Source organism: Aquila chrysaetos, chromosome 1 (assembly GCF_900496995.4).
Source record: "Aquila chrysaetos chrysaetos chromosome 1, bAquChr1.4, whole genome shotgun sequence".
In the NCBI taxonomy this organism is placed as follows: domain Eukaryota; kingdom Metazoa; phylum Chordata; class Aves; order Accipitriformes; family Accipitridae; genus Aquila; species Aquila chrysaetos.
This window is the reverse complement of record NC_044004.1, coordinates 1,504,060-1,527,828: the sequence shown is the minus strand read 5'-3', so window position 1 is coordinate 1,527,828 and position 23,769 is coordinate 1,504,060. Positions and strand designations below refer to the sequence as shown.

Here is a 23,769-nt window from a genome sequence, read left to right as displayed (position 1 = left end):
CTTCAGGAGATATAAGAAGCAGGCGTGCCAAAGGACCAGTGCACCTCCCATGTCAACAGTGGTGGAAACAGTAGAGAGCTCTTCTCCCACGCCCTGTAGGTCAAATAACCTCTTTTTTTTTTTTTTTTTTTCCTGTTCACGTGTGATAATTTCTTCTCATGAAAGACAAGTATAACAGGTAAATGGAGAAAATTAAAATTTGCATTCACTTTAGAAAGTGACTACTTGTGTGGTAGGTACTGTGTTGGGAAAGAGGCATGGCTTCAACAAAAAATAAACGGGAAATATCCTCTCCCTGCGCAATGTGCAGTACAAGGCATTGCTCTCCTGGTCTTTTGGTGTCACTGCATTCTTTCAACCATAATCTGATGGTAAGAAAAAAGAAACAGGGGTTGAGGAAAGGAGAGAAGCAGAGAATGATGCAGCAGCAGATGACTCAGTTCCCATCTGCCTTTAGAAATACAAGTCATTTGCTGTGGCAAACCACACAGACTTTTGACCTACATTTTGCGTTTGCATAGTGACAGACCTAGGTTATACCCAGAGTTCATTCAGAATGGCATTGAGAGCGAGCGAAGAAAAGTATTGTGTTTTTTGTTTCCCTCAGTCATGACAATGTACGCATGAGGTGAACCTTGTTATGCAAGTTGGAGGGTTCTGAGTGTAAAATAAAGGTATGGGGCAGAGGAGGAGGGAGAAAATGATGCCAAAAATGCCTTTCCTGGAGAAATGTTAGACATCAGTGTAAAAAATAATATTTTTTGTAGTAAAATCTTGACATGGTTCACTTTGATCACAGTGTCAATTATGTTAGAGGGGGTTTAAGTAGTTTTGCTGACTGTAGGATAAAGTAGCTCTCCCAGGAGGAGCCTGGGGTGGAATTGCAGCATGTGCTTGTTACTGTATTTAACTGTGCTTTGCTGCATTAATTAAACCAAGCCACAAGGAGAGGTGAGCAAGCTATGGGTAGATCCCAGCAAGTCTGTGAGACTTGAATGTTCACCCAGGATACCACAACCACTCTAAAAAGGGTGAAGATGGAAGGGACCTGAAAGCAGATGACAATCAGTGTGCCCGGGCTGCAGTGGGATGGGAGCAACCACAACTACAAAGCAGCTGGAGCTGCCTTGTTAACCTGGAGAAAGGATCTATGAAGCCAGCAGGCATCAGTCCTTCTTTACTCCTGGGGCTGCTGGTTGTAATGAAACCGGAGGTAAAGTGGGCAATAAAAGGATCAAACGCTGTTTGGCACTCTTGTGATCCACCTGGGTGAAGGTGAATGGGAACTTCTGACTGGGTTAATTGGGAGCTTCCCAGTGTGGCATGATGGGCTGGCCAGCTCTTAGGCCATGATGGTGATGTTCCTCGAGGGACACCTGAAAACCCTGAGTCCCTTTTGTCTGAATGCTCTTCTTCTCCCAAGTGTGCTCTTGAGTGGACTTGAATAAACTACTTGCCTGTGTATGGTTGCAGTGAAGCAGGTGAAAATCTTTAAAATGTGGTTGCTGATTATCTCTTCTGAGAGCATGATTATCGCCAAATGGGTGGATATCTTCATCCTCTCAAGCAGACCCACCAATTTAGAAACAAACTTCTCCTGTAGGAGAATTGCAAACTGCAATTAATCATTGCACAGGTGGATATTGTTATGTGCTTTTCTCTTTGCATCAAAGGTGATCTTTGTAGTCTTTTATTGGCATTAGTTGTTTCCATCCCCTGGGGCATCTTCTTGTCATGCAGCTCACGTGGTATCATTCTGCCTTTGTGTTTACTGCTGTGCTGCAATCACAAAATAACACTGAACTTTCAGCTTTGCCAGTGATGACCATTTCTATCAAAGAACTAAAAGGCCCAGATGATCTGTATGAAAATGGAGTTTCATTGAATGCTAAGGTTGTGGTGACATCAGGTGTTGGGTACTTCTCACATTGATTAGCCAAATACTCCCCTTCCCTTCTCTGAGACGGAGAGGAAGATCTAACAGTAAATCTGATGGAAACAGGGCTGTGGTGGTTGTCTCTGCATGGAGGACATAGAGCTGGATGCTGCTCTCAGTGTATGCCACAAAACTTGCACTCTGGGCATCGGTTGTTTCCTAAATCCAGGGGCAGAGGGGAAGGTGGAGGGGAGCGTGCGGGGAGATGTGGGTAGCTGGCAAGCTTGCCAGTGCTGAATTAAATATGTGTGTGCCAGATATATACAGCTGTAAGTGTCTCATTAATTACTGGTGCATTTGCAGAACATACAATGTGCTGGTTGATTGCTTTGGGGGAGGGGAAGCATCTCACTTGCATAGATATCACCCCAAATTTTCTACGGGTGAATCAGACACCTGGAGAATACATTTTTGCTTTCCTCAAGCTAAGTTTTACCATTTTTATGGCTGTTCTGTGCACCACTATCTGCAGGATGGACTCTGGCTACAAGGCATTAACAATTTGCAGTTGTTCTAGTGCTAATTTGGGAAAAGGATTCAATGCAGCTCTGGAGAGGTGCCCACTTTGTGGCTCGTGTGCATGGGTTGATGTTGGAATAAAAGACTGAGACGTCTGATGTTTTACGTAGCTGATAACTGAGTGTCATACACACCTCTGATGCACTGATGAAGTTGCCACATGCTGGCAGAAGACCAGATGAGAGTTAATTTGATTTTTGACTGATTTTTTTTTCTTTTTTTTTTACCGCTCTGCCTGTGAACAGAGCTAATCACCTCGTATTCACTGTGGGCTAGGAGTGTATACTGGAGTAGTGACTTGGCTTATCTGATATGGTAATGCAATTGTACCTTAGAGAGGCTAATTTGCTATTATTACTCATCAAAAAGTCTAGGTAGAGCTTCATGTGATGCTTAAGAGAGAAGCACTCAACTTTATCTTCTTTGTTTAAGAGTTGATTCAGGTTTGGCTGTTAGAACCCCTTAGAGATGCAATTGCTACCCTTATAACAGGCTCTTCAGGCATGGATTGGGTATGGCACGTGTGTGAAGAGATGCCTGAATGGGCTGCTAGGCTTCATAATCAGAATTAAAATCATGATCACCTTAGAAGCCTTTAAAAATAACAGTTTGGGCAGAGTTTTAGTGCATTAACTTTCTAAGAACCCACCCCCCCCAATCCCCCCCTGCCAAATATCAGCTTTGAGATCAAGAAGACAAGTTGTTTTGACAGAGTTGTTTCGCTAATCTCCTGACTGATCCACTTTCGTGGTACGACTTGTTTGACAGTGTTCAAACTCCTTTTTTTTCCTCATTCAGAAATTCGTGGTTCTCATGAAGGATGGCAGGCAGTAGCTGAAAGCATAACAACAGCTCAGCACAATCTATATTGCTTGCTGAAATGGTTTCACCACATGAAAAATGGAAAATATAAGAGCCTAAAGCTATGTAACGTCAAGTATCTCCTCCACACTTATCTTCTTGACAGGGTTCTTGTAGAGTGAGTCTTTCTCTTCTGCATTTTCAGAGCAGATTTTTCAAAATGAGCTGAAATGGAACAATTATGGACTACCTAAAGAAAAAAAACCACTGAAGAGCCATAATCATCTAAAGAAAAAAACTCTGAAGAACCATAATTGTACTTCGCTCCAGTTCCCCATGACCATCTCTAAGCCAGTGTCCAGAATAAATGCTGCTTTGCTCCAGTTACTCTCTATGAGTGATTCATGGACAGTAACACTGCCAACACCTACATCTCTTCCACTTTCAGGTCTCTCACACTCATCCAGTAGCTCTTGTACTTGTTCTTGAACTAGAGTGATTTCACTGCTTGGGAAAATGACCATTAACATAAGGTGGTAAAAACCTATTTCTTGGGCGTCATTAGCAAAAATGAAGAATTGATCTCTTAACTGTCAATAGCCGCTAGACTGCTGATGGCTTTTTACTGAGAGAAACTATAGGGTCTTTTCCTACATTAGAAAAATGTTTTAAAAACATGATTTTTATCATAGGTGTATCAATTATGTAGTCAGCAAAACAGAGGACGAATAGCTGCTTGATAAGTATTTATTCAGTGCTACATACTGGAGCAAGAAAACATGCTCCAGTCTCCACTTCTTCAGCTTAGCTTATATACCCAACTTTTTCTTTGAATATTTAAGAGCCAGACTTGTTTTTTATTAGATATGAAGTTGAGTGTTTCACATTCCACTTATTAAAACCCCACCAACCAAAAACATTCTGTGTAGCGGAAATACCCCACACTGTAATTAAGCCCCCTCTCTGACAGGCTCTTATGATTTCATAATTTTTCTCTAAATAAAAAGATATTCTTGGTAATGCAACCTTTTGGGGTGTATTTCTGTTCTCTTGGTTGTTTGGCTTAGATATTTTAACAGGATTGGAGAACGTGACTGGAGAACAAACTTCCTGAAAGCTTTGGGGAGGTTTGGTCTCCTGTTGGGGGATTTTGGGTGGTTGCGTGTCTCTGTGTTGGGTGATGGAACTCCACGGATCCAGAAGTGTTTGATGGAAGAAACAGCTGTTTCTAATAATGGTTTAGAAGTATAAATTTTTGCTGTGAAAACTTCAAGAGAACTGGTGAGTTTACTAAACTTCCTATTGCTTGGTTCTGTTCAGTGACCGCATCCATCAATGTCCTTCATTTGGCTCCTTCTGCAGAGGGTAAGTGCATTTGAAGTGCTGGTGTGTCGTCTGATGGCATGTATCCCCTTTCATCTCCCTGTTCCAGAGGAAGCTAGAAAATCGTAGGTTCCTTAGAAAGGGGGGAAAAAAAGGAAATGTGTAGGATTCATGTTGATGGGAGAAACTGGTTCAGTTGTCATTTATATCCTGTCTTTTCCAGCTCCGTAGGTACTGTTGTATTATTGCCCTTCTATAAGGATTCCTTCGTCTTGATCATACGTTCTTTGGACTTTGTGTTCCTCATTTAAGTGGTCTCTCATTATACCTAAGCAACCTTTTTAGCTTGCATTCCTTACAGACCGCTCTGTGGCAAGAGAGAGATGTGCTAAAAGGCCCACTGCTGCAAGCCGTTTTTAATGACGGTTTCTGCCGGTGGCTCCCGGGGTTGGCAGAATCCGGCCCTTCGCACGAAGCTCTGGTGGCTGGTGCGATCTGCGAGTGGGTAGGTGAAAATGACACACACAAGTGCACTGGGAGCCAATTTGCAGCAGAAGGTATAGACTGTAACATATCCAATTCTAAACAGGGCAGGCAATTCCCCAAACTGCCTCCTGGAGGGAATCTCCGCTGGAGTAAAAAGGTTTCATTTGAGGGAATAGTTTCTCCTATAAAAACAAGGGCTGTAAAATATCAGCCTGATAAACAAGGATGAAGAGCCAGCTTGGTTAAAAGTGGACATTTTCTCTAGTTCGGGAGCGTTGGTGCTGAGGTTTAGCCTCAAACCAAAAGGCTGTACCAACTGCAGGGCATAATGATGTGGCTTTTGTCCTTTATCCTCAGGCTTCTTTCACTAATTTGTAGGATTGCATCTGTGTCCTCTCTGTGTCTGAGTCCCTTTCCCAACCTGTCCAACAGACCAGCACAGATTGGAGGAACAGATTGATGCTGGCATGTCAGCAGTGGTAAAAGTTAAGAGAAGCAGCACTCGGCGGCTATCAGATACAGAGAGATTTAAATCACTCCCGTTTTACGACACAGCTGCTTTTTACTGTGTGATTTTTGTGCTCAGTGCTGCAGAAATGTGCATGGCAGAAAAGCCCCTTTGAAAGCTGATGAATATCGGATGTGGACAACAGTGTTCAGGCACCGAAGATCTGCCTTGGAAGGACTGCAGTAAGGTATCAGTGCTGGGGAGATTTCACTATGAACTTCAGGCTGCTCTAGTCTTTCAGCTTTTCCCCCCAAATGCCTTGTATTTTTATTTTCTTAGCTAGAATTCCCTGCACTAATTCCATGCTTGAACTACACTGCTGGCATGCCCAGCAAAACGTGTCTTTTCAGTTGCGCGCTGAATCATTTTTGCCTTTGAAAATGGGGTAGAAATAGCTGCTAAGCTATCAGCTTAATATCATTGCCTAATATCACTGCTCATCAGCCTAATATTGCTGCAAATATTGAGGAGCAGCAGCCTGCAGTGATATTAGGCTGATGAGCAAGTTAGGATCAGAGCCCTGATTTGCCCCATTTGTAGATTCATACCACTCTGTCCTAAAAACTTAGTATCTAAACAAGAAGTAGAATAGAGTCTAAGAAATACGGCGATGAAGGTTCATTGTCCTCTTCTACCTCCCCTCTGTCCCTTCGGTCCTGATCTCAGGCTGGCACCCCGGCTTCTCCCTATGGTCCTGCCAGCAGAGAGAGGTAAAGAGCCACAGAATAGCAGAAGTGTCTGAGGGCGCTTCCTGCACATTGAACAAGGACTCTCAAGAGTGAGTGATGCTTTTTCTGTGCAAGGTTTTTATTTTTTAATGCCAGCATGGGGCCAATAAGAGGTTTAAAAACTTGTATAATTAACTAAATGCAACCCTTGTACATGTTAGTCTTACGGAGGTGACTCTGTCCTTAAATATGCACCCACAATAAAGATGGTACCCATTAAATTTATCATTCCCTGAACTTTATATGTGAACTGGTACAAATTTGTTCTGTGCCCAGAATATTGCAAGGGAAAGTGCGATGCCATGGCAGCGTGAGCTGATCTAAGTCAGCACTGCCATGTCTCTGCCTCCTTGCCTCCCGGCCATGTGTTCCCACCTCCTTGCTGGCTTGCCCTGGCACAGCTGGTTCAGAGAGCTGTTCTTAATAAAAACTGAAGCTCCCTTCCCCCACTCCCAAAATACTTCATTTTTTGACTTGAGCAGCTCCCTATATTTTCTGTCTGCTCTGTGTTGTCGGTACCATGTAGGGGATGGAGTGCACACCTAGGATGGGGAGGGATGGTGGGGCTGTGGTACCATAAACATACACCAGCCTGAGCTGCTGAAGGTGAGATAAGTCTGTGATGGAGGTAGGAAATTAATCCAGGTTTCATAAGACCAAGACTAAACGTCTTGAGCTGTGGATCTTTTGCTGACTAAAATCCTAGTAGCTTTGAGACACCAAGTGTTTATAGATTTTTCGATTCATCCGGATCTTCCTCTTTGTCTGCTGTAGGATCGTAGGTTAATTCAGGCTAGAGGGGACCTCAGGAGGTCATCTAGTCCAACACAGGTCCCTAGATTTACTGCTGGAAATCTGTCTGTTCATTTGACTGTATCTTTATTTATACATGTGTGTTAAGATGCGCGAATATCTATTTGTTAGGAAACAAGATAGCAGCAAGACAGCTCTATTACTCGATTTTGTACCCTTAGAAACTCCACCCTGAAAGCTTCACCCCTTCAGCATAAGGGGGGTGGTTGGAAGGAAAAAAAAACAAAACCAAAACCCCAACCAAACTGAATGATCTGTAGTGAGAGGAAAAATGCAGCTTTTTGAAATTGTCCCTTGGAGACAGACATTTGCTATTCTCCAGCCAGCCCCTTCCTGCGAGCGTTGGCGGAGCATGAACTGTGGTGTGTCAGTTGTGACTTCTCACTCTTCAGCCTTTCCAAATGCAGTTTTGGCAACTTGCTGTTTTGAAACTGTTTCATTTCTTCCCCATTAGTATCAGTGAAGTGAAAAGAGGCTCACCAGCTTAATGGGCATATATTTATTACTGTGTTCTTCCTTCAATCATGTTAGCAGCGGGAAGAGCCGCTCATGCTGTCCCAGACACAGCAGAGAACAATGAATCTATCAGAGTCTAAACAGCATCCCTTTTGGAGAATAATAGCTTTTCTTAACAGTGTTGATGAAGAGCGAAGAGGTCCATTTGCAGTAAACTGTACTTTTTTTCCCCTCTGGTCTCTTGCAGGATACAATAAAACGTAGATATATCGGTTGTCCTGCTGCTTCCTTGTCTTTGCAAGAAAGTAGCCTGTTTGCTGGTCCAAGGGCTGAACTTGGACCTTCTCTCTTCTGCAATCTAAATATTCTCTGTGGCACTAAGATGGTCTAAGATACGTCCAACATTTTAGGCATTATTTCCAGACCGTCAGAGAGCAAAATGCACCTAGGGAGCTTGGGCAGAAGTGCTGTAGGTTAATGCACCTTAAAGAAACCATGATAAATGCTACTGTTGATGCTCTTACTCAGTTACAAACTGGCTTTGCTTCATCTCATCATTTGAGGATTAAGACAGTTTATCTAGAGTCACATCTAGATTACAAATCAAATTACATTCACAGGCTCTGTATGGTTAAAAGCCTGGTTTCCAAAGCTGTACTTTTAAACAATGTAATGGCATCCAAGTACTTCTGCAACCATGGTGCAAGTAATAGTTTTCTGTGAGTGCTTCTTTCTCTGCTTAAGTCTTTCCAGTAGAATGCTGTGAGGATTAATTAGTTAATGTTTATCGAGTGCTGTGAAGCTGCAAAGTGTTATTTAAGTGCTATCTTTTTTTATCAGTCGGGACTTGATTCTGTTTCCACCTACGCTTGGTTTTGTATCTGTGTAAATCTGTGTATTGCACTGGAATTGCTTGTGGTTTTCAGTCCGGTTCCCAACGCCAAGGCACTTGCCTTGCCATGCTGCAGTGCAGGCAGGTATCTCAGCCGATGCTCTTCAATGCGTTCGAAGGCTTTATGGTTCTGCAGATGGGCAGCAGCTCATGGCACTGTGACTCAGCAATGCTTAGGATGGCGAAGGAGTTTCCCATTGGCATCCAAGAAGAGCAGTGGCTTTTGGTACCTCTTCTGCTGACTTATTTCAGAGCCAGGTGCAAGGCAGAAAATGTATAGATACCCTTTGTGATTTATCCCATGCAATGGGTCATTTGAGCTTTATCTCCTTAGAGCTAAAACCTTTTTAACATAAAGATTATTAGAAGCAAGGTTGTAAAAGGTCTGTTGGTGAGATTTGCTACTGAGGAGCAAGTGTAGACAGTGGTTTATGTTACTTTGTTTTACATGTTTCTTAGTAAAGCCAGATATCTCATTCCATATATATTAGCCAGTAGGGTTAGGCACACCAGCCAGGTTTACAGACATTCAGCTGACATTAAATGTAGAACCAGAAGGTCTGGGACTCCACCGTTGTAAATCTATAAATCTTGCTAAAAGCATTCAGCCCTAACTGAATGCTTTGGCTGGAGCTTGTGGTGTGCATTTGTCTCTATGTTAAATATCACTTTTCAAGAAGTGGGATTTTGGGACTGAAGCTGGAGAGAAGTGGGAGAAAGCCACGGAAAGCATGAGTGATCACACTCCTGGAGGAGAAAGTACGGGTGGAGAGTGAAGCAGAACGCGTTGTAGCTCTGTTGGGCTGCACCAAACTGCCTTGAGTTTGGCACTGGTGTTTAGTTTTAGTGAAATGCTAAAAATAGATAGATCCTTACTTGTTTTCGTGTTACCTGCTGGGAAGTTCTGGAGATGCTGCCTGGAGTGGACTGACCACCATAAATGCCTATAATAACTAGGAAGGCAGTAGGGAAAAATGTGGTGCTGTAAGAGAGGATGATGTGTTGGCAAGTGCAATGCAGCGGGCACTTGGGAGATCTTCATCCTTAACCGTATAAGCTTAAAAACCAACAAAACCTCTCAGAAGCATAGTGAAATAAAAGTGAAATAATGTCAAGGAAAAGCAGCTGCTATCTAGGGTAGACCTCTTATTTCAGTGCGTGGGGCTTCAGCGGTGAGGCCATGGATGGATGTTCTTCTCTAGCTGCCTTGCTGCAGACTCTACCTTCTTGCCAAAAGGGCTGCAAGGAGGAGTTTCAAATGGAAGTGTTCCATGGTACTGCTGGCAAAAGGGATCATGTGAGTTTTCCAGTATGTTTAACCTTATAATGAAGATTAATGTGAGCTAACCCTGCTGACGGGGTGTAGTGGAGCTGCTGCTGAGTGCTTCTGGTTCAAGCTGGTGGCCCTGGGAAAGGCCCAGATCTGCTCAGCTAGATCTGTGGGAGATCTGTTTGGAAAAAGTGTAGTGCTTAAGTCCTGGATTCCTAAATGTTCTAACATAAAATCTTCAACTTTCATCAAATTCCTGTTGGAATCCAAAGAAACTGTACCTTTGCAAGCCATGCTGAAGTCAGTACAAGCTGCAGGTGCTTGACACTTTGGGATATATTTACGTTTTGAGCCAAACCCAATTTGAGCCAGAACTAATCATATAGGTCCCATCTTAAAGTCAGTGGAGAGAAGCAAGCACTGCTGGAGTGCAGGTTGTGCAGCCTGTACTGGTCATCTAGTGAGCAGGGAGATGCCCGAAGGAGGCTGTGACCCCGTGGGAAGCCCATGCTGGAGCAGGCTCCCGGCAGGACCTGTGGCCCCGCGGAGAGAGGAGCCCACGCTGGAGCAGGTTTGCTGGCTGGACTTGTGACCCTGCGGGGGACCCACGCTGGAGCAGACTGTGCCTGAAGGACTGCAGCCCGGGGAAGGGACCCACACTGGAGCAGTTCGTGAAGAACTGCAGCCTGTGGGAAGGACCCACGTTGGAGAAGTTCGTGGAGGACTGTCTCCCGTGGGAGGGACCCCACGGTGGAGCAGGGGACGAGTGAGGAGTCCTCCCCCTGAGGAGGAAGGAGCGGCAGAGACAACGTGTGATGAACTGACCACAACCCCCATTCCCCATCCCCATTCCCCTGTGCTGCTCGGGGAGCAAGGTAGAGAAATCAGGAGTAAAGTTGAGCCCAGGAAGAAGGGAGGGGTGGGGGAGAAGGTGTTTTAAGATTTAGTTTTATTTCTAATTACCATACTGATTTGATTGATAATAAATTAATTTTCCCCAAGTTGAGTCTGTTTTGGCCATGACATAATTGGTGAGTGATCTCTCCCTGTCCTTATCTCAACCCACGAGCTTTTCGTTGTATTTTCTCTCCCCTGTCCAGCTGAGGAGGGGAGTGATAGAGCGGCTTTGGTGGGCACCTGGTATCCAGCCAGGGTCAACCCACCACAGGGAATTTTGCAAACTGTTGTGAGTGATGATGGTGCAAAGTCTAACACAGGTAGACCACTTAGTCTTTGCAGAGCTTAAACTGCTGTGTTCTCTCTTACACGTAGGGCTCGTCTACCATGTGACTCCTCATTAGCTCTCTGAAAATAACTGTGCCTTGTCATTATGCATGTTCAACATGTGGTTAATCAGTAAGGGCTTTTCTCCGTAGAGTTATTCCTGACGTGGCATATCCAGAGCATGCACCCGTGGATTTAAGATCATTTTGATGTCTACTACTGTATTGTGCGAGGGACTTGAATCCTGTTGGCGCATACCATCGAGGGAGGAAGCGTTAGAGCATCTATTACAGATTCCTGATATCAAATTGCCTCTGTGCCTCCACTGACTGTAGGGAGGTGGTTGCTGGCAATGCAAAGGAGTAGGTGGTGTGAATCTGTCAGTGCTCTCCTGACCTTAGACACCCGAGGCCAACTTCAGCGATGTAGTAGGTGGTCTGGATACAGCCAACTGCACTCGCGTAGGGTGGAGCTGGCTGCTTGTTTTAGCAGCTTTGGAGCCTGCTGTAAACAAGGGTGAACAATTTGTAAACATGGTTTTCTAATCTAAGTGAAACTGGGGGGGGGGGGGGGGGGCGAGAAATCCCATCTTTGAGTCCAGGACCATGAAGTCTTACTGTATTTAATAGGAGGGAGGTTAATCTCTTAAGAATAACTGGTACCCTTTGTACTGTTTTTATAGTGGCAGGTGTTAGCTAATGGATTTGGGCTGGATATATTCTTTAAATACATACTTTTTCTAAAAACTGTCTCTAAGCTGCGATTCTGCTGCTGAATAAGGAATGCTAATGAATGTCCTGTCAACCAAAGATCATATCTATTCCCCAAGAGTTATTCCAGTCTCTAGCTCCTTACCGCAGCTTTGGCTCTCTTTAGATCATGGCAGTCTTTGATACCCTTCCTTAAACATCATAAGCATGTAATGTTTCTGTATAACTGAGTTCAGTTCCTGAGTTCAGGGTTTTAAAGCTATCTCCTGTAGGAGGTGAGCAAAGTGGTGAGTATATCTTCCTTGAAAAATTGTAGAAAAAAGAGAATCCTGGGAAGGATGGATGAAAGTCTCATCCATGAGTCCAGTGTCCTGAAATGCTGGTGCTGGGAGCACTTGTGAATGGTCCTGGAGCCGATTGATTCCTCCATGACCATGAAGGACATCTCCATGAAGCAAAGCCTGATCTGTCCTGGTGGAAGTTTGCAGTGGCCACAGGCTGGAGAAACTTGTCCATCGCTGCGTGCTTAGGTTGCTGGGCAGATAGTGAAATATGTTAACAGTGGTCCAACGCTCTTGCCCCCTTGTCCTCCAGGCTTCTTTGGTGTAAACCGTGTATGAGCAGGTTTGGTTCTTGCACCCAAATTTGAATGGTGGCAAAACCCCAATGTAGCTTTGCGCCAGTAATATACAGCAAAGCTGATGTAAAGTAAGATCATCTATTACAGGAGATCCACCCAGTACAGGCTGACTATATTTAGAGATCATGGACCTAAATCTAACAAAAATTGAGCACGAATCTGGAGTCGTTCCACGTGCTCCAGTGAAGATGCTTTGGATTCACGCTAGTGTAAATGAGATCAAAATCTGGCTGCTTCTCGAAGATGGCCGGAGAGAGCGTGAATGAAATCCCCAGCAAAAATAGAGACTTGCTCTCAGAAACGAGCCCCCCAGCTGGCAAGACTCGTCAGAGTACTGGAGCTATTGAAAAATGCTGCAGACAGAAAATGAATTAGAGGATAAAAAAGTGAAAATGAGCTGGCAGAATCTTTAGGTGACTCATCAGGTGCATCTTGTAAAGTCTCTTTCTGAGAAGTAATGAAATCGCATGTTCTAACAATATTTGCACTGCAGCAGGAAAATGCATAAATATTGGGATCAATTAATGAAATTAGATAATTTGACCAAAAAAGCCATAGCGCTGGCTCAGAAACCATCCCTCTTCCTTTTTGCTAGTCTTGGTGCTTGCAGTTGGAGAGGAAAATCCCATGGTTTTGTTTCACATCTAAGATACGCGAGCCTTGGGCAGCCACAGGGTTACTGGGATGCTTTGGGTAGTCACCTGCAGCTCGAGGACTTCCACTTTCACCCCATGGAAGTTCTCGAGCTGGTGGGCAGGCAGGTGCAGAAGAGACCTGGTAGCTCTCTGGGCATGAAGCCTCCCACCCTTTGCATTTTAGGATTGGTGAGGGTAGACACACCTTGCCTCTGCCAACCACAAAGATTGTCTCTTCGTGTCCTTCAGCCTCTGTTTTTCAACTGTAAAATGGGGAATAATGATCTTCCTTAAAAAGGGAAGTTCTCCTCAGGAAAGAGCCCTGTGGATATGTGCATCAGCCTGCGACATTTAGATATTCCAGTAACTCATCACATGCAGTGGAGTTCATCACGGAGCTTCATTTCTGGAGTGAGAGCTGAATTTGAGTGAAATACTGGGGTTGCTGGTATCAGTGGGTCAATTTATGCTGTTTATAATAAAGTAATTACCGTATTCCAACAGTATTTTAATGGATTTATATTTGGGGAAGGCACTAAACCTTGGATGAAGAAGAATGGCAGAACAGGGCTTAATTTATACCATAATAATGATAAAATCTTAAGTGTGAATGCCTGTATTGCAGAATATGTGCATGGCACTTGGGTAGGTATTTTGGTGGGTAATTGTGAGCTCTCCAAGCAAAAAGAGCTATCGCCGTCTTTGGATTTATCAACAGCAAGAGCAGAACTCATCAGGTTAGCCTACCCTTGGTTTGGCACTGGTACAACTGTTGTTGGAATAATTTGTCTGGTTTCTGGCGTCCTCGATTCAAGAGGATGTTGACAAATTGGAAAGATATAAAAGAGCCACGAGGGTGGTTAAAAGATTGGCAAACACGCCTTGCCAATGAAACAGCCAGTCTCCTGGCTCGAATGAATTTTCTATTTTTTTTTTTTTTTTTTTCTTTAAGCGAAGGTTGAAGGTTGGCTTTAACAGCTCCAGGTACCTGCGTGAAGAACAAAAATAGACAGCACCGGAGGCTGTCAGACAGAGGTGTAACACAAGCCGGTGCCTGGAAGTTCAAGCCAGACCTGAGCTGAACAGAACAGTTTTTAATAGTAAAAGCAATGATCTGTTGTGATATTTTAGAGAGTCCTGTTTTTTCATCCATCTCTAGAATTACAGATATCAAAATTGGGATTTTTTTTTTTTTGAGATTATAATTTGCATTTAGGCATAATTCATGGAGGAAAGCCCTCTGGCTTTATTCACCAGGGAGCAAACTATGGGTTTATGTACATGCCAGAGCATCTCTTGATGTGCAACTACTCATTAGCTCTACCTGCACCTCACGTAGGATGTTTCTTCCTCGGTGCTCGTAGATCTCCGCTGTCTGAGCCTGACTTGAGGTGTTTTGATGCTGCTGAATTACAGTCAGTAAATAACAGTAGGCATTTGTGAGAGTTTTAAATGAGATTTTTTTCCTCTTCACGAGCGTTTTTCGGTGCATTTCCCTTCCTGTGAAAAATGAAAACCAGTGGCTGGCTTATTCTGAATCCAGGTTTTATTTGAAGAGATACTTCTTCCATTTCCCTGCAGGGCTTGCTCCACCTTTGTTCCCCAGCAAGCCTCGATTTCCGCAGGAAGCTCGTCCAAGGAGAGGCTGTGCTAAATTTACCTTGAGATCTACGTGCGGCAGAGTTACCGAGATAATTCTTGATTTGTAAAGCTTATAGCAGAGCGTGAAGTCTGGCTGTTGTTATTCTTTCTTACCATTCGATATAAGAAAGAATATCTTCTCTGCCTTGCTGGTCTTACTGGCCACACAGATTTGAAGGAGCTCGGTGTGTGTAAAGGATCTTTAAATACATCCTGGAAGGATGCAGAAAATGAGTCTGTTTTAAAGCAGTCCCTCTCATTCGTTTACTACAGCAGCTAAAAGATGAATATTTGGGGTTTGGTATAAAACTACACTGCTCGTTTTTTTAAACGCAATGTTCTCTTTTATTTTTCTAGCTGTGGGGAGCTCAAAAGATAAAGCAGGTAATACGCTTTTTTTATATTTCATTACTGCTTTCAACTATTGCTGCTTTTTTCCTTTTTGTTAAGCGATGCTGTCCTCTTCTCCATTATTGACTTTGCCAGTTGCTGTTTTGTCTTGCCACAGAAATGTAAATGCAGAGAACACTGTTGCCACCAAAGAGTCTGATTTTTTTTTTTTTTGTATTTATATATTTTGATGTCTTCATTTTCTCCTTCCTGTCTAGTCAAGAGATTTCTTGTCTCCAGTCTTTTGAAAATAGTTTGACAGTTCTTTGGTAAGGCTTGTAACTGTGTCGTACCTTCCTCCTCTGCAGTCCCAGATCGCTTGGGGATTGATTTTTCATCCCCAGCCAGTTAATGCCAGTGCAACCTCCTGGGCTCACTGTAAAATTTGGTAAAAATGGGCCAAGTGAGCTTCTTTGTCTGTTTATCGGTAAAAGAGATTTAGGATTTCTGTGAAGGCTGGGCTGTCCACAGCCACCAGCGTTGGCTGAGAAGCTGCGGATATACATAAAGGTTGAATTATCTGGCAAATCCAAATCCCCTGGCATGTGAGGGGATTTTGTTTGGGTCACCCTTATGGTGACAACTGGAGCGGACCATACCTGCATGTTTTTATCCCAACTCAGGCAGATCCTGAAGCAGAATTTCAAGCTTCCTACGAGGTGCTGTGTGGGCTCATGCAGGCGTACCTGCAGACAGGGAAGGTGTTCCTCAGTCTGAATCCATCCATCGTGGCTGAGCCACACAAGTCCTTACGGGGGTCTCCTGCAACCTGTTTGCTTCACAAACAGCATAAAGTGATTTACACCTTCGTTCCCTCCCGAGCAGGCAGCCCTGCCCTCCCCATCCCTCTGCCACAGCGAGGGCTTTTCCTTTCTTTCATAGGGCAGAGTTTCAGCTAGGACATTAAGCTGCACCTTGGTGGAGATGCTGAACACAGGCAGGGACAGAAAATAGGTTTCCCTTTTCCCCTCCTAAATCTGCATTTCCCTCCCTGGGATTAAGGTACAGCAGTGGGTGGCCTTTGAGGACATTATAGTACCAAGAAAGAGCCACTTTCTATATTTCAGGTTAAATTATTTACTTCTAAATTATTAACTTACGCTAAATTATTTAAGGAGAGGAGAAAGCAGCGGTAGGACGAGGTTTTGTGGAGGCTGCTGAACAGTAACTGCCTTTGGTCGGAGCTGCAAAAGCAAGGAGGGTGCTGAGATGCATGAAGTCCCCCTGTTCTCTCTGGTTGAAGGTGCTATTTGTAGAGGCTGAGTGCTGGCTTCACTGTGCCTTGCCAACTGTTGCTGTGCCTTCACTGTGTCTGTCTGCTGACTGTTTTACAGGCCATCATCCATCCCGATACAAATGAGACCATCTTCATGCCTTTCCGAATGTCAGGTATAGTATGTCCCTATCAGACAATCCTTAATTTTACTGGGAATTTGTACAAAATGTTATTTTTTTCCTCCTGTTTTTGAATTGCATCTTGTAAACATTTAGACCAAGATCAGAAAGTAATTAAAATGCCTAAATCCCTTTGCAATCAGGGAGAATTAAGATTCTAAATGCCTATGCAAGATCTAGTGCTTAATATTTTCCCCTCCTTCAGATATTTTAACACGGGCTCAAGCTAATACCCTTTCTGGCATTTTTGAGGTATCCATCACTATAATAGGCATTTTAACTGTGTAGTAAACAACGAAGCTTGATGCCTAACGAGCAGCTTAGGGTGTTACTCTCCAGGAGAGAATGGGATGAGCCCTGTTTTTCCACGTGTGGTGGTACCTAATAGCCATGGCACTGGGAGCCCAGGAAGGATCAGCTTGTCCATGGCTTAACTGGTCTGCTTAATTATTACATTGTCACCTCCTCCTTCCCACTTTGGGGTGTCTCTCTGCCATGCACAGGTCCACAGCTACCTCTGCTGTGGGTTGGATAGTAGCTCTCTTGAGGATGCAAGTGCAGCCTGGTTCTTTCCCAAAGGACCTATTTAATTAAATAGGACCTTTCCCATATTTTGGGGGGGAATGTCTTCACCTGAATACTGGGCACAGGGGAAAAATAACAGGGTTAGTAGGTTTTGTTCTCCAGCTCTTTGAAGAAGGATGATGTTGAGGGTGAAGTGAAGGGAAGAAAAGCCAGGACCCACTGCTTTGCTGCCTCATTCTGTATTTTTTTTTTTAATTTTTCTTCCTCTCAGGTCTTTGCCCTTTCTGACTGTAAATTGGATCCATGAAGCTTAATTCAGTAATATTGGTAAAATGCTCTGAGACCTTCTAGTGGAAGTCATAGAGATGAATTATAATTAGCACAAAAATTGGCAGGCTTAGCAGGGGAAAAATGTGAAGCATTTGATTTTTGTGGTGCTCAATAAGATTTGGGGTAAAGGCTTATCTCTAATATAGAGAGCTTTAACTTACACCTATGATTAAAATAGTCCCTCTCTCCTTCATGATGCAAATATACTTTCTTCAGCTTATACCCTGTTCCTTTTTCTACTCACCTAGAAACAAATGAGCTCTCCTGGTATAAAATCGGTAGCAGAGAGGTTGATAAAGCAGATGGTGAAAGGGGGAGGTCCCACCGATGGTGGCATGGTCCTGCTCCTTAACTGGCATGGGCTCTGCAGCTTGTTAGATGGCTTCATGAGCGTCTTCAGCATGCTATCCCAGTGGGACCAGGCTCAACAAGAGAGGAAGGGGCACAGAAAGCTGGGGAGTTTTCTCCTGGGTTCGCGAGGGTAGGTTGTGGGAGGGTCTGATGAGCAACAGAGCTGGCACGAGGGAGGGAACAGATTGCGTGACTGAGCCTGGGAAGGGGGGGGCAGGATCTCCCCCTTTCCGTGGCAGCAAGCCACTAGGTCAGCTCAGTTAGCACCAGCGTGGCAGCATCCATCTCCTCCTGGTCCGGACCGAGCAGCTCCTCGTCTGAGCTGTCATCCCTTCGCTTCTGCTGATTTGAGGTTTTGCTGGCTGCCTAGCCCAGCTCAACAACACGATGCCCTCTAAAGTGCTAATGCCACGTGCTGGCACAGACTGGGGTTACTGGAGTAAGCTAGGGTCTAGATGTTATAAGTTTCAGGGAAACTCTTAGACCGCAACCCAACAAAAGCAAATAGAGGATGGGAAGGAGGCTGCTCTAGTTGATGCGTGGTGCATCAGGTGTAGGTCCACAGACATCCCCATGGTGGTATAGAGCTGGTGGAAGTGAGTGCAGCCTGTCATGCCTGGTGTGGCTTCTACCCTATACTGTTAGATGTCTTAGATGTGATTTTTTTTCTGTCCCAAAACTGCGTATTAAAATGCATGCATCTCTTTTTTTAATAGGTTACATTCCCTTTGGAACGCCCATCGTAAGTATTTTAACATCTCTCCCCACTTTGTTTGTGAGTACCAAGGAATGCATTTTGTAGCACTTGCAGACAATTCTCCAAATTCCACTTTACCTCCTCGCGACACATTCACATAGGGTTCCCTCCTTTCCCGTCATACATTAGCAAGGACTTCATCTTGTAAAGCCTGCCCTATGGACGTTGCACTCAAGGTTATTTATCTATTTAACGTTGTTCGCCCAGTCGCCTGCAACGTCTTCAGCTTTATCTTTCCCTTCTGGAAAAGGAGGACCAAGATGAGCTCATTGCCTGCAAAATGCAACTTCTGCAACTCTCGGATTTCATCTTTGGACAGTTTTTTTTTTTTTCATTTGCATGTTTTACAAGTTGCTTCCTGAACGTGACGAGCTACAGCACAGCGAGGCCGGTGTCGTGTGCTCTCATCTTGATTAATTAAAACGGCGGGTGCTTTCTGTGGGGTTATTGCTAAGGGCGTTTTTAGTTTGTACTTGTTATTGTGAAATTTGTAAGCACTTGGGTGCTCTCGATAGCGAAAGCCAGAAGGGAGATAATTCTGCCTGTCTTCCTAATGCTGAAACTTCAGCTTGTCTTCAGGAACAGGAATGGTTAATTAACCCCATTTTATGAATAGGGAAACTGAGGCATGCAGTTTTGCCCAAAATCGCCCAATGTTGGTGCCAGAAGGTAGTTGGTCCTCCTACCTGCCAGCTCTCAGCTCAGCTTATTAGATCACGCGTATTAAAATGGTTGAAGGAACAAATTCTGCTAAATTTAATCTTCCTAAACCCAGTGGACCATGGCATAGTACTTAAAGGTAATGATTCTTTCCCAAATGGCGATAGCAGGGTTACTAGCACCTAAAAGCAGAAACCATCGCGGCTGTTACTATTTGTTGTTGTGCGTAAGGGTTTGGTGGTAACTTTGTATGGGGCATTTTAAAAGAAAAGGTTAAACAAAAATGAGTTAACGATCAATTTGACAATGAAATCGGCCCAAATCCAGAGCTGTCAGAGGAGCCGAGAGCTGTCAGATGAGCCCAATTTCACTAGCTGTAAAGGATAAACTGGAACCTCTTGTCATTTAAAAAAAAAAAAAAACCCAAACGTTTCAAATGTTAAAATTAAAATGTAACATTTATGCCAATCGATCTGTGAAATTTAGTGACAAAATTGGCAGCCTGCTCTAGCATAAAAACAGTTTGAGTCTTGCATTTCACATAGGGGGATGGGATTTCCTCAAGAGAGACTTAATGTGCCTGCGGTGGGCTCTGGCTGAGCGAGCGTGGCTGTCCTCACCCGCAAAACCGTGCTGGCGTGCCGTTGCACCCGCGCTAATTGTCCCGGTGTTCGGGGGTCAGTTAAACACCCTGCATAGATACCGGCAGAGACGTGATCAGATTATGCATTAACAGGTTTACTGCCTATCAGTCAATACACGATGCTGCCTATATACATCTTGGGGTTTTTTTTCCCCTATAGCTAATGCAAAATAATTCAGTATGGTTTAGCTCATTGTGAGAGAGATTAAGGTCTTGCTGAAAATAATTGTTTCTTTTCTGGCCGAAGCAGCTACTCCCCTGACACAACCAAATCCTGAGGCTGTTTATTCTTTCCCTGAGTTGCAGTTGTTTGCTTTTCTTTTTAGCCTCCATCCTTTCTGTGCTCAGGTTTACGGTTCGACCGCAGAATCGGTTGTAGTGGCAGAGTGGGGACAGGATGGGGTATATGTAATTGTAGGGAGAGTTTGTGTTTGCCCACCTAGATTTCAGCCCAGGAGGGAGCAAATCCAGCCACTCGCAGTATCTCCCTTTGCTGTAAGGGGGGACACGTGCAAGGTGGCTGCTGGGCTGTAGCCTTTTACCCTGGGTTTGTATTTCATCCCAGGGATGAAAGTCTCCAAGGAGGAAGATTTATCTGCATTTAGGAAATTCAGCCTAAGACTCGGGCAGTGAAGATGGAGCAGGAGCCGTGCTGCTGTTCCCAGCTGCCACCCACAGTTTTAAGCACCTTATTTTCCCCAGCCATTTAAAAATGGGGGGATCTTGTTGAGGTTTTGAAGGGCATAGAGAAGACCTGGGTGTTAATATGGGGTTGCAGATGACTCTCGCTGACAGACAAGGCAGGACTTGGGGCTTGCAAGAGGACAGCTCGTAATGCAAACGCGCCGCGAGGCTGCTCAGAGCTGACAGATGTCCGAGCGGCGGCTTTAGCCCTAGCTTTCGGGCCACGAAGGGCCTTTCACACCTGATAGGCAATTAAATTTTGTAGCTGGTACTTTTCTAGTGTTTAGAAGCTTTTTTTATTTTGTTTTCCTTCTTAGTTATTTTTTCCCCTCACAGTAATTAAAAGTGAAACTGTACATTTCTTGACAGACTCTTGCACATATGGAGAGTTTGCATTTAAACGTGCCTCTTTCAGTCATACAGATTTTGGGTGCTCTTTTTTATTTATTTATTTTCCTCTTTTATTTTTCTCGGCGCTCAGCTTCAGCTGACAATGTAAGTAGCTGCCTGCAGTCTTCCCTCTCCTCCGGAGCCTCATTAGCCCGCTGGCTTCAGGCGCGTAAGTCAGTCCTGGGGTGAGGAGGTTCATCGCCTGTTGAATTTGTTTGGCTAAGACCAGCAATGGAGTAATTAATGACAAGATCCGCATATTGAATGGAAGCAGTAAATTAGTGTAACTTGCACAGATTGGCGCTCGGCCAGCGTAGAAAGTAGCTGTAACTTCACGAAAGGCTGTAGGAGGAAAAGCTGGAGGAGGAGGAGGAGAAAGGAAAGAAGATGTAAATGAAATCAGGCCTCCCAACCCTATTACCCTTTTGTTTGTTGTTATTTCTCTCTTATGTCCTTAAGCATAGAAGTTGCCTCCTCTTCAACTGATGCTGCTGCAGATGTGCAGAGATGGCTTTAGCTTATCCCTCCTTGCATCAGGCTGTCCACACTCTAAAACAGGGAAGTTTTCTTTCTTCTGAGCTTCCATAGGGATAGGCTTAAAGAAAATGGTGCAGAAGACGGTCTGAGTGTGGGAATGAACTCACAGCCTTCTTGCCTGGATGCCTGGGAGACATTTCAGTTCACATGAGTATCCTGAAAATAAATGTATTTGGAATTAAAATGAGTTGTTCAGTCTTTATACTTTTAACAAAGATGTGAGTGGGATTTTGCAACAAGAAGACCATCTTCTTCAGAAACTGCCAGACATTTAAGGTGTGGAAGGGGAGAAAATGACAGTGATGTTAGGAAGTACCTCATCTTTCCTTTTTCTTACCCAAGAACTCATCTTCCTGTCCATGTTTGTTGGGCTTATCATTGGGAGTCCCATTGCTTTGCATCCCTTTCCTCTTCTTCAACCTCTTATGCTTTAAGGGGAAAGATTGCCATAAAACAAGGTAGGAAGGAGTCTGGCAGAGCTGTCTTGTGTGTAAGAGATGGGGTCTTTAAAGAATTGCAGAGCGTGTGCCTATGAGGTATATTGAGACATGTCCCAAGGATGTTCTCAGGACTGTATAGGCAACATACACGTGTGTGGCCTTAGGTGCTGCGATGGGTGACCTTGCAAAGCCTGTGGCATCTCGCCTTCACACAGCAGCGAGCAGCACCTGGCCAGATGTGCTGAGACAGGCAACCATAAGCCTCTGGGAGATAGCGATTGTCCGCTTGAGCTCATAACCCAAGCAGGAGTTTTCACAGTTCAGAGTATGACACATCAACAATTCTCTTCTCTTAAAACAAAATTCAGGCTCCCAAACAGGAGCACATGTGCTTCCAGGTGGCATTCCTGTCTTCAGATGTTCAAATCGCATTTCTTTCTTCTGCTTGAAACAGTGAATGTGCCAAAGGAAAATAAGAAAAACCCCTTTCACTGCCAACCAGTAACAACTTTGAACTCTTGCATTCATGCAATGTTTGTGCTATCCTCCAGGAATACCTGGATTAAAGAATTGATTATATTTTAATGAACTAATCTTTGGACAGTATCTGCTGCCAGACTCTTTTCAAGGTGTGTTGCAAGCAATAATTAAATATGTAAAGCTTTCACGGGCAGCTATGTTACCCAGTTTCACCACTGGAAAACTGAGAGACAATAGACTGAAAGGAAGTTCAATAACTATAATGAAATAAAGCAATAAATGAATTTATTCAAGTCATTAGAAATAAGCTTGATGTTTGTGTGCCTAGAAGAGCACTGAGAGCAAACCAACAATGCATTTGCTAACGAGAAAAATCTCTTCTCTTGCAGGTTGTTGGTCTTCTCTTGCCCAACCAGACGCTGGCATCCACTGTGTTTTGGCAGGTAACACTCGGCCACCGTGCGCTGAATGGGTGGAGAACGTGATGGAAAGGAAAGCAGCAGTTGATTTGTGACTAGAGGACAAACTGATGCACATGGCTTTTCTGCGCTGGCAGTGCTTTGGTTAATGGGGAGATGATGTGGCTGGATATAATCAAGGAAAGGTTTGGTAGGTCTGGAATGGCCTGTAAGCAAACTATTGGGTCCATTTTCCAGTGCCTGGCTATTTGTGCCATTGCAAGGGAGATGCAAAACAGCACAGGATCTCAAAAATTAGCTTTTTGGACCCATTTTGTACAGGTGTAAATGATTGCACAGTGTGTACTTCCATGAAAGTATAAGCCATTAAACTCATACATCTGCTGTTTTGAAGACACCCTGTCAAGTAGTTGGGATCTTCCTTGGTGAATTCCCATTGGAAGTGCAGCGTGTGCGCAGGGCTAGGGGCAGTGGGACGCCCCATGCTCAGGAATTTTGGGAATAGCTGTGCATTGCAAAGCCAAGGACCTCTGCATTCAGTGTGCTACAGGGGCTTTGGGGAAAAAAAAATCTGTGTGTAAGGGGGTGTTGGTGTTATTTCCCATTAAAATTCTGGGAATGAAAAGTAAAGGGAGGAAGCGTGCACGTGAATGAGTTATATCCATAGTAAACACCCCACTTAAGTATAATTTCAGCACTAACTGAAATGAAAGAACAAGTTATTTTCAGACTTATTTTTAGTTGCAAATGTCTTTTCATTGTCTACAGTGTAAGTGATGATAGAGAATTATGCAGTTAAGAAATATCAAAGCAGAATGGGATCTGCCTAGTATGTTAGAAAGACTGCAGAACTGAGAATATATTGGGACGTGCCAATAACTTGTGGTTTGGTGTGTTTAGCTATAAGTTGTGGCTGTGTGGCTTTACATGCTGGGAGTGGGATAGTGGCTGGAGTCATGGAGACTCTTTCATGTTTTTGAAGGCAACTTGCCTCACCTGTTTTTCGATGTCTATGATGGAAAGAGTTGGCTTTTGGAGAAGTTACTCTTGCACCAGTGAGGAGCGAGCCAGCCTGGATAGCTGGCTTGGGCTGGGTGCCTTGTAAGTGGCTAACATGAGAAGCTCCTGTTCCCACCATCACAGCATAGCTGGGAGAAGCTTTCAGCTTTAAAAGTATGGAATAATC

The 23,769-nt window shown here is 44.1% G+C and overlaps 1 protein-coding gene across 4 annotated transcripts in view; it reads left to right on the top strand.

Moving 5' to 3' along the window:
• Positions 1-23,769, top strand: part of SFXN5 (sideroflexin 5) — a 101,133-nt gene that overhangs the window by 24,619 nt on the left and 52,745 nt on the right. For all 4 annotated transcript variants that reach the window (XM_030024757.2, XM_030024779.2, XM_030024763.2 and 1 more), the window contains exons 4-7: positions 14,940-14,966; positions 16,307-16,361; positions 18,290-18,315; positions 22,554-22,607. In XM_030024757.2, coding sequence (XP_029880617.1) covers positions 14,940-14,966; positions 16,307-16,361; positions 18,290-18,315; positions 22,554-22,607 — 162 coding nt within the window. The remainder of the gene's footprint in view (positions 1-14,939; positions 14,967-16,306; positions 16,362-18,289; positions 18,316-22,553; positions 22,608-23,769) is intronic.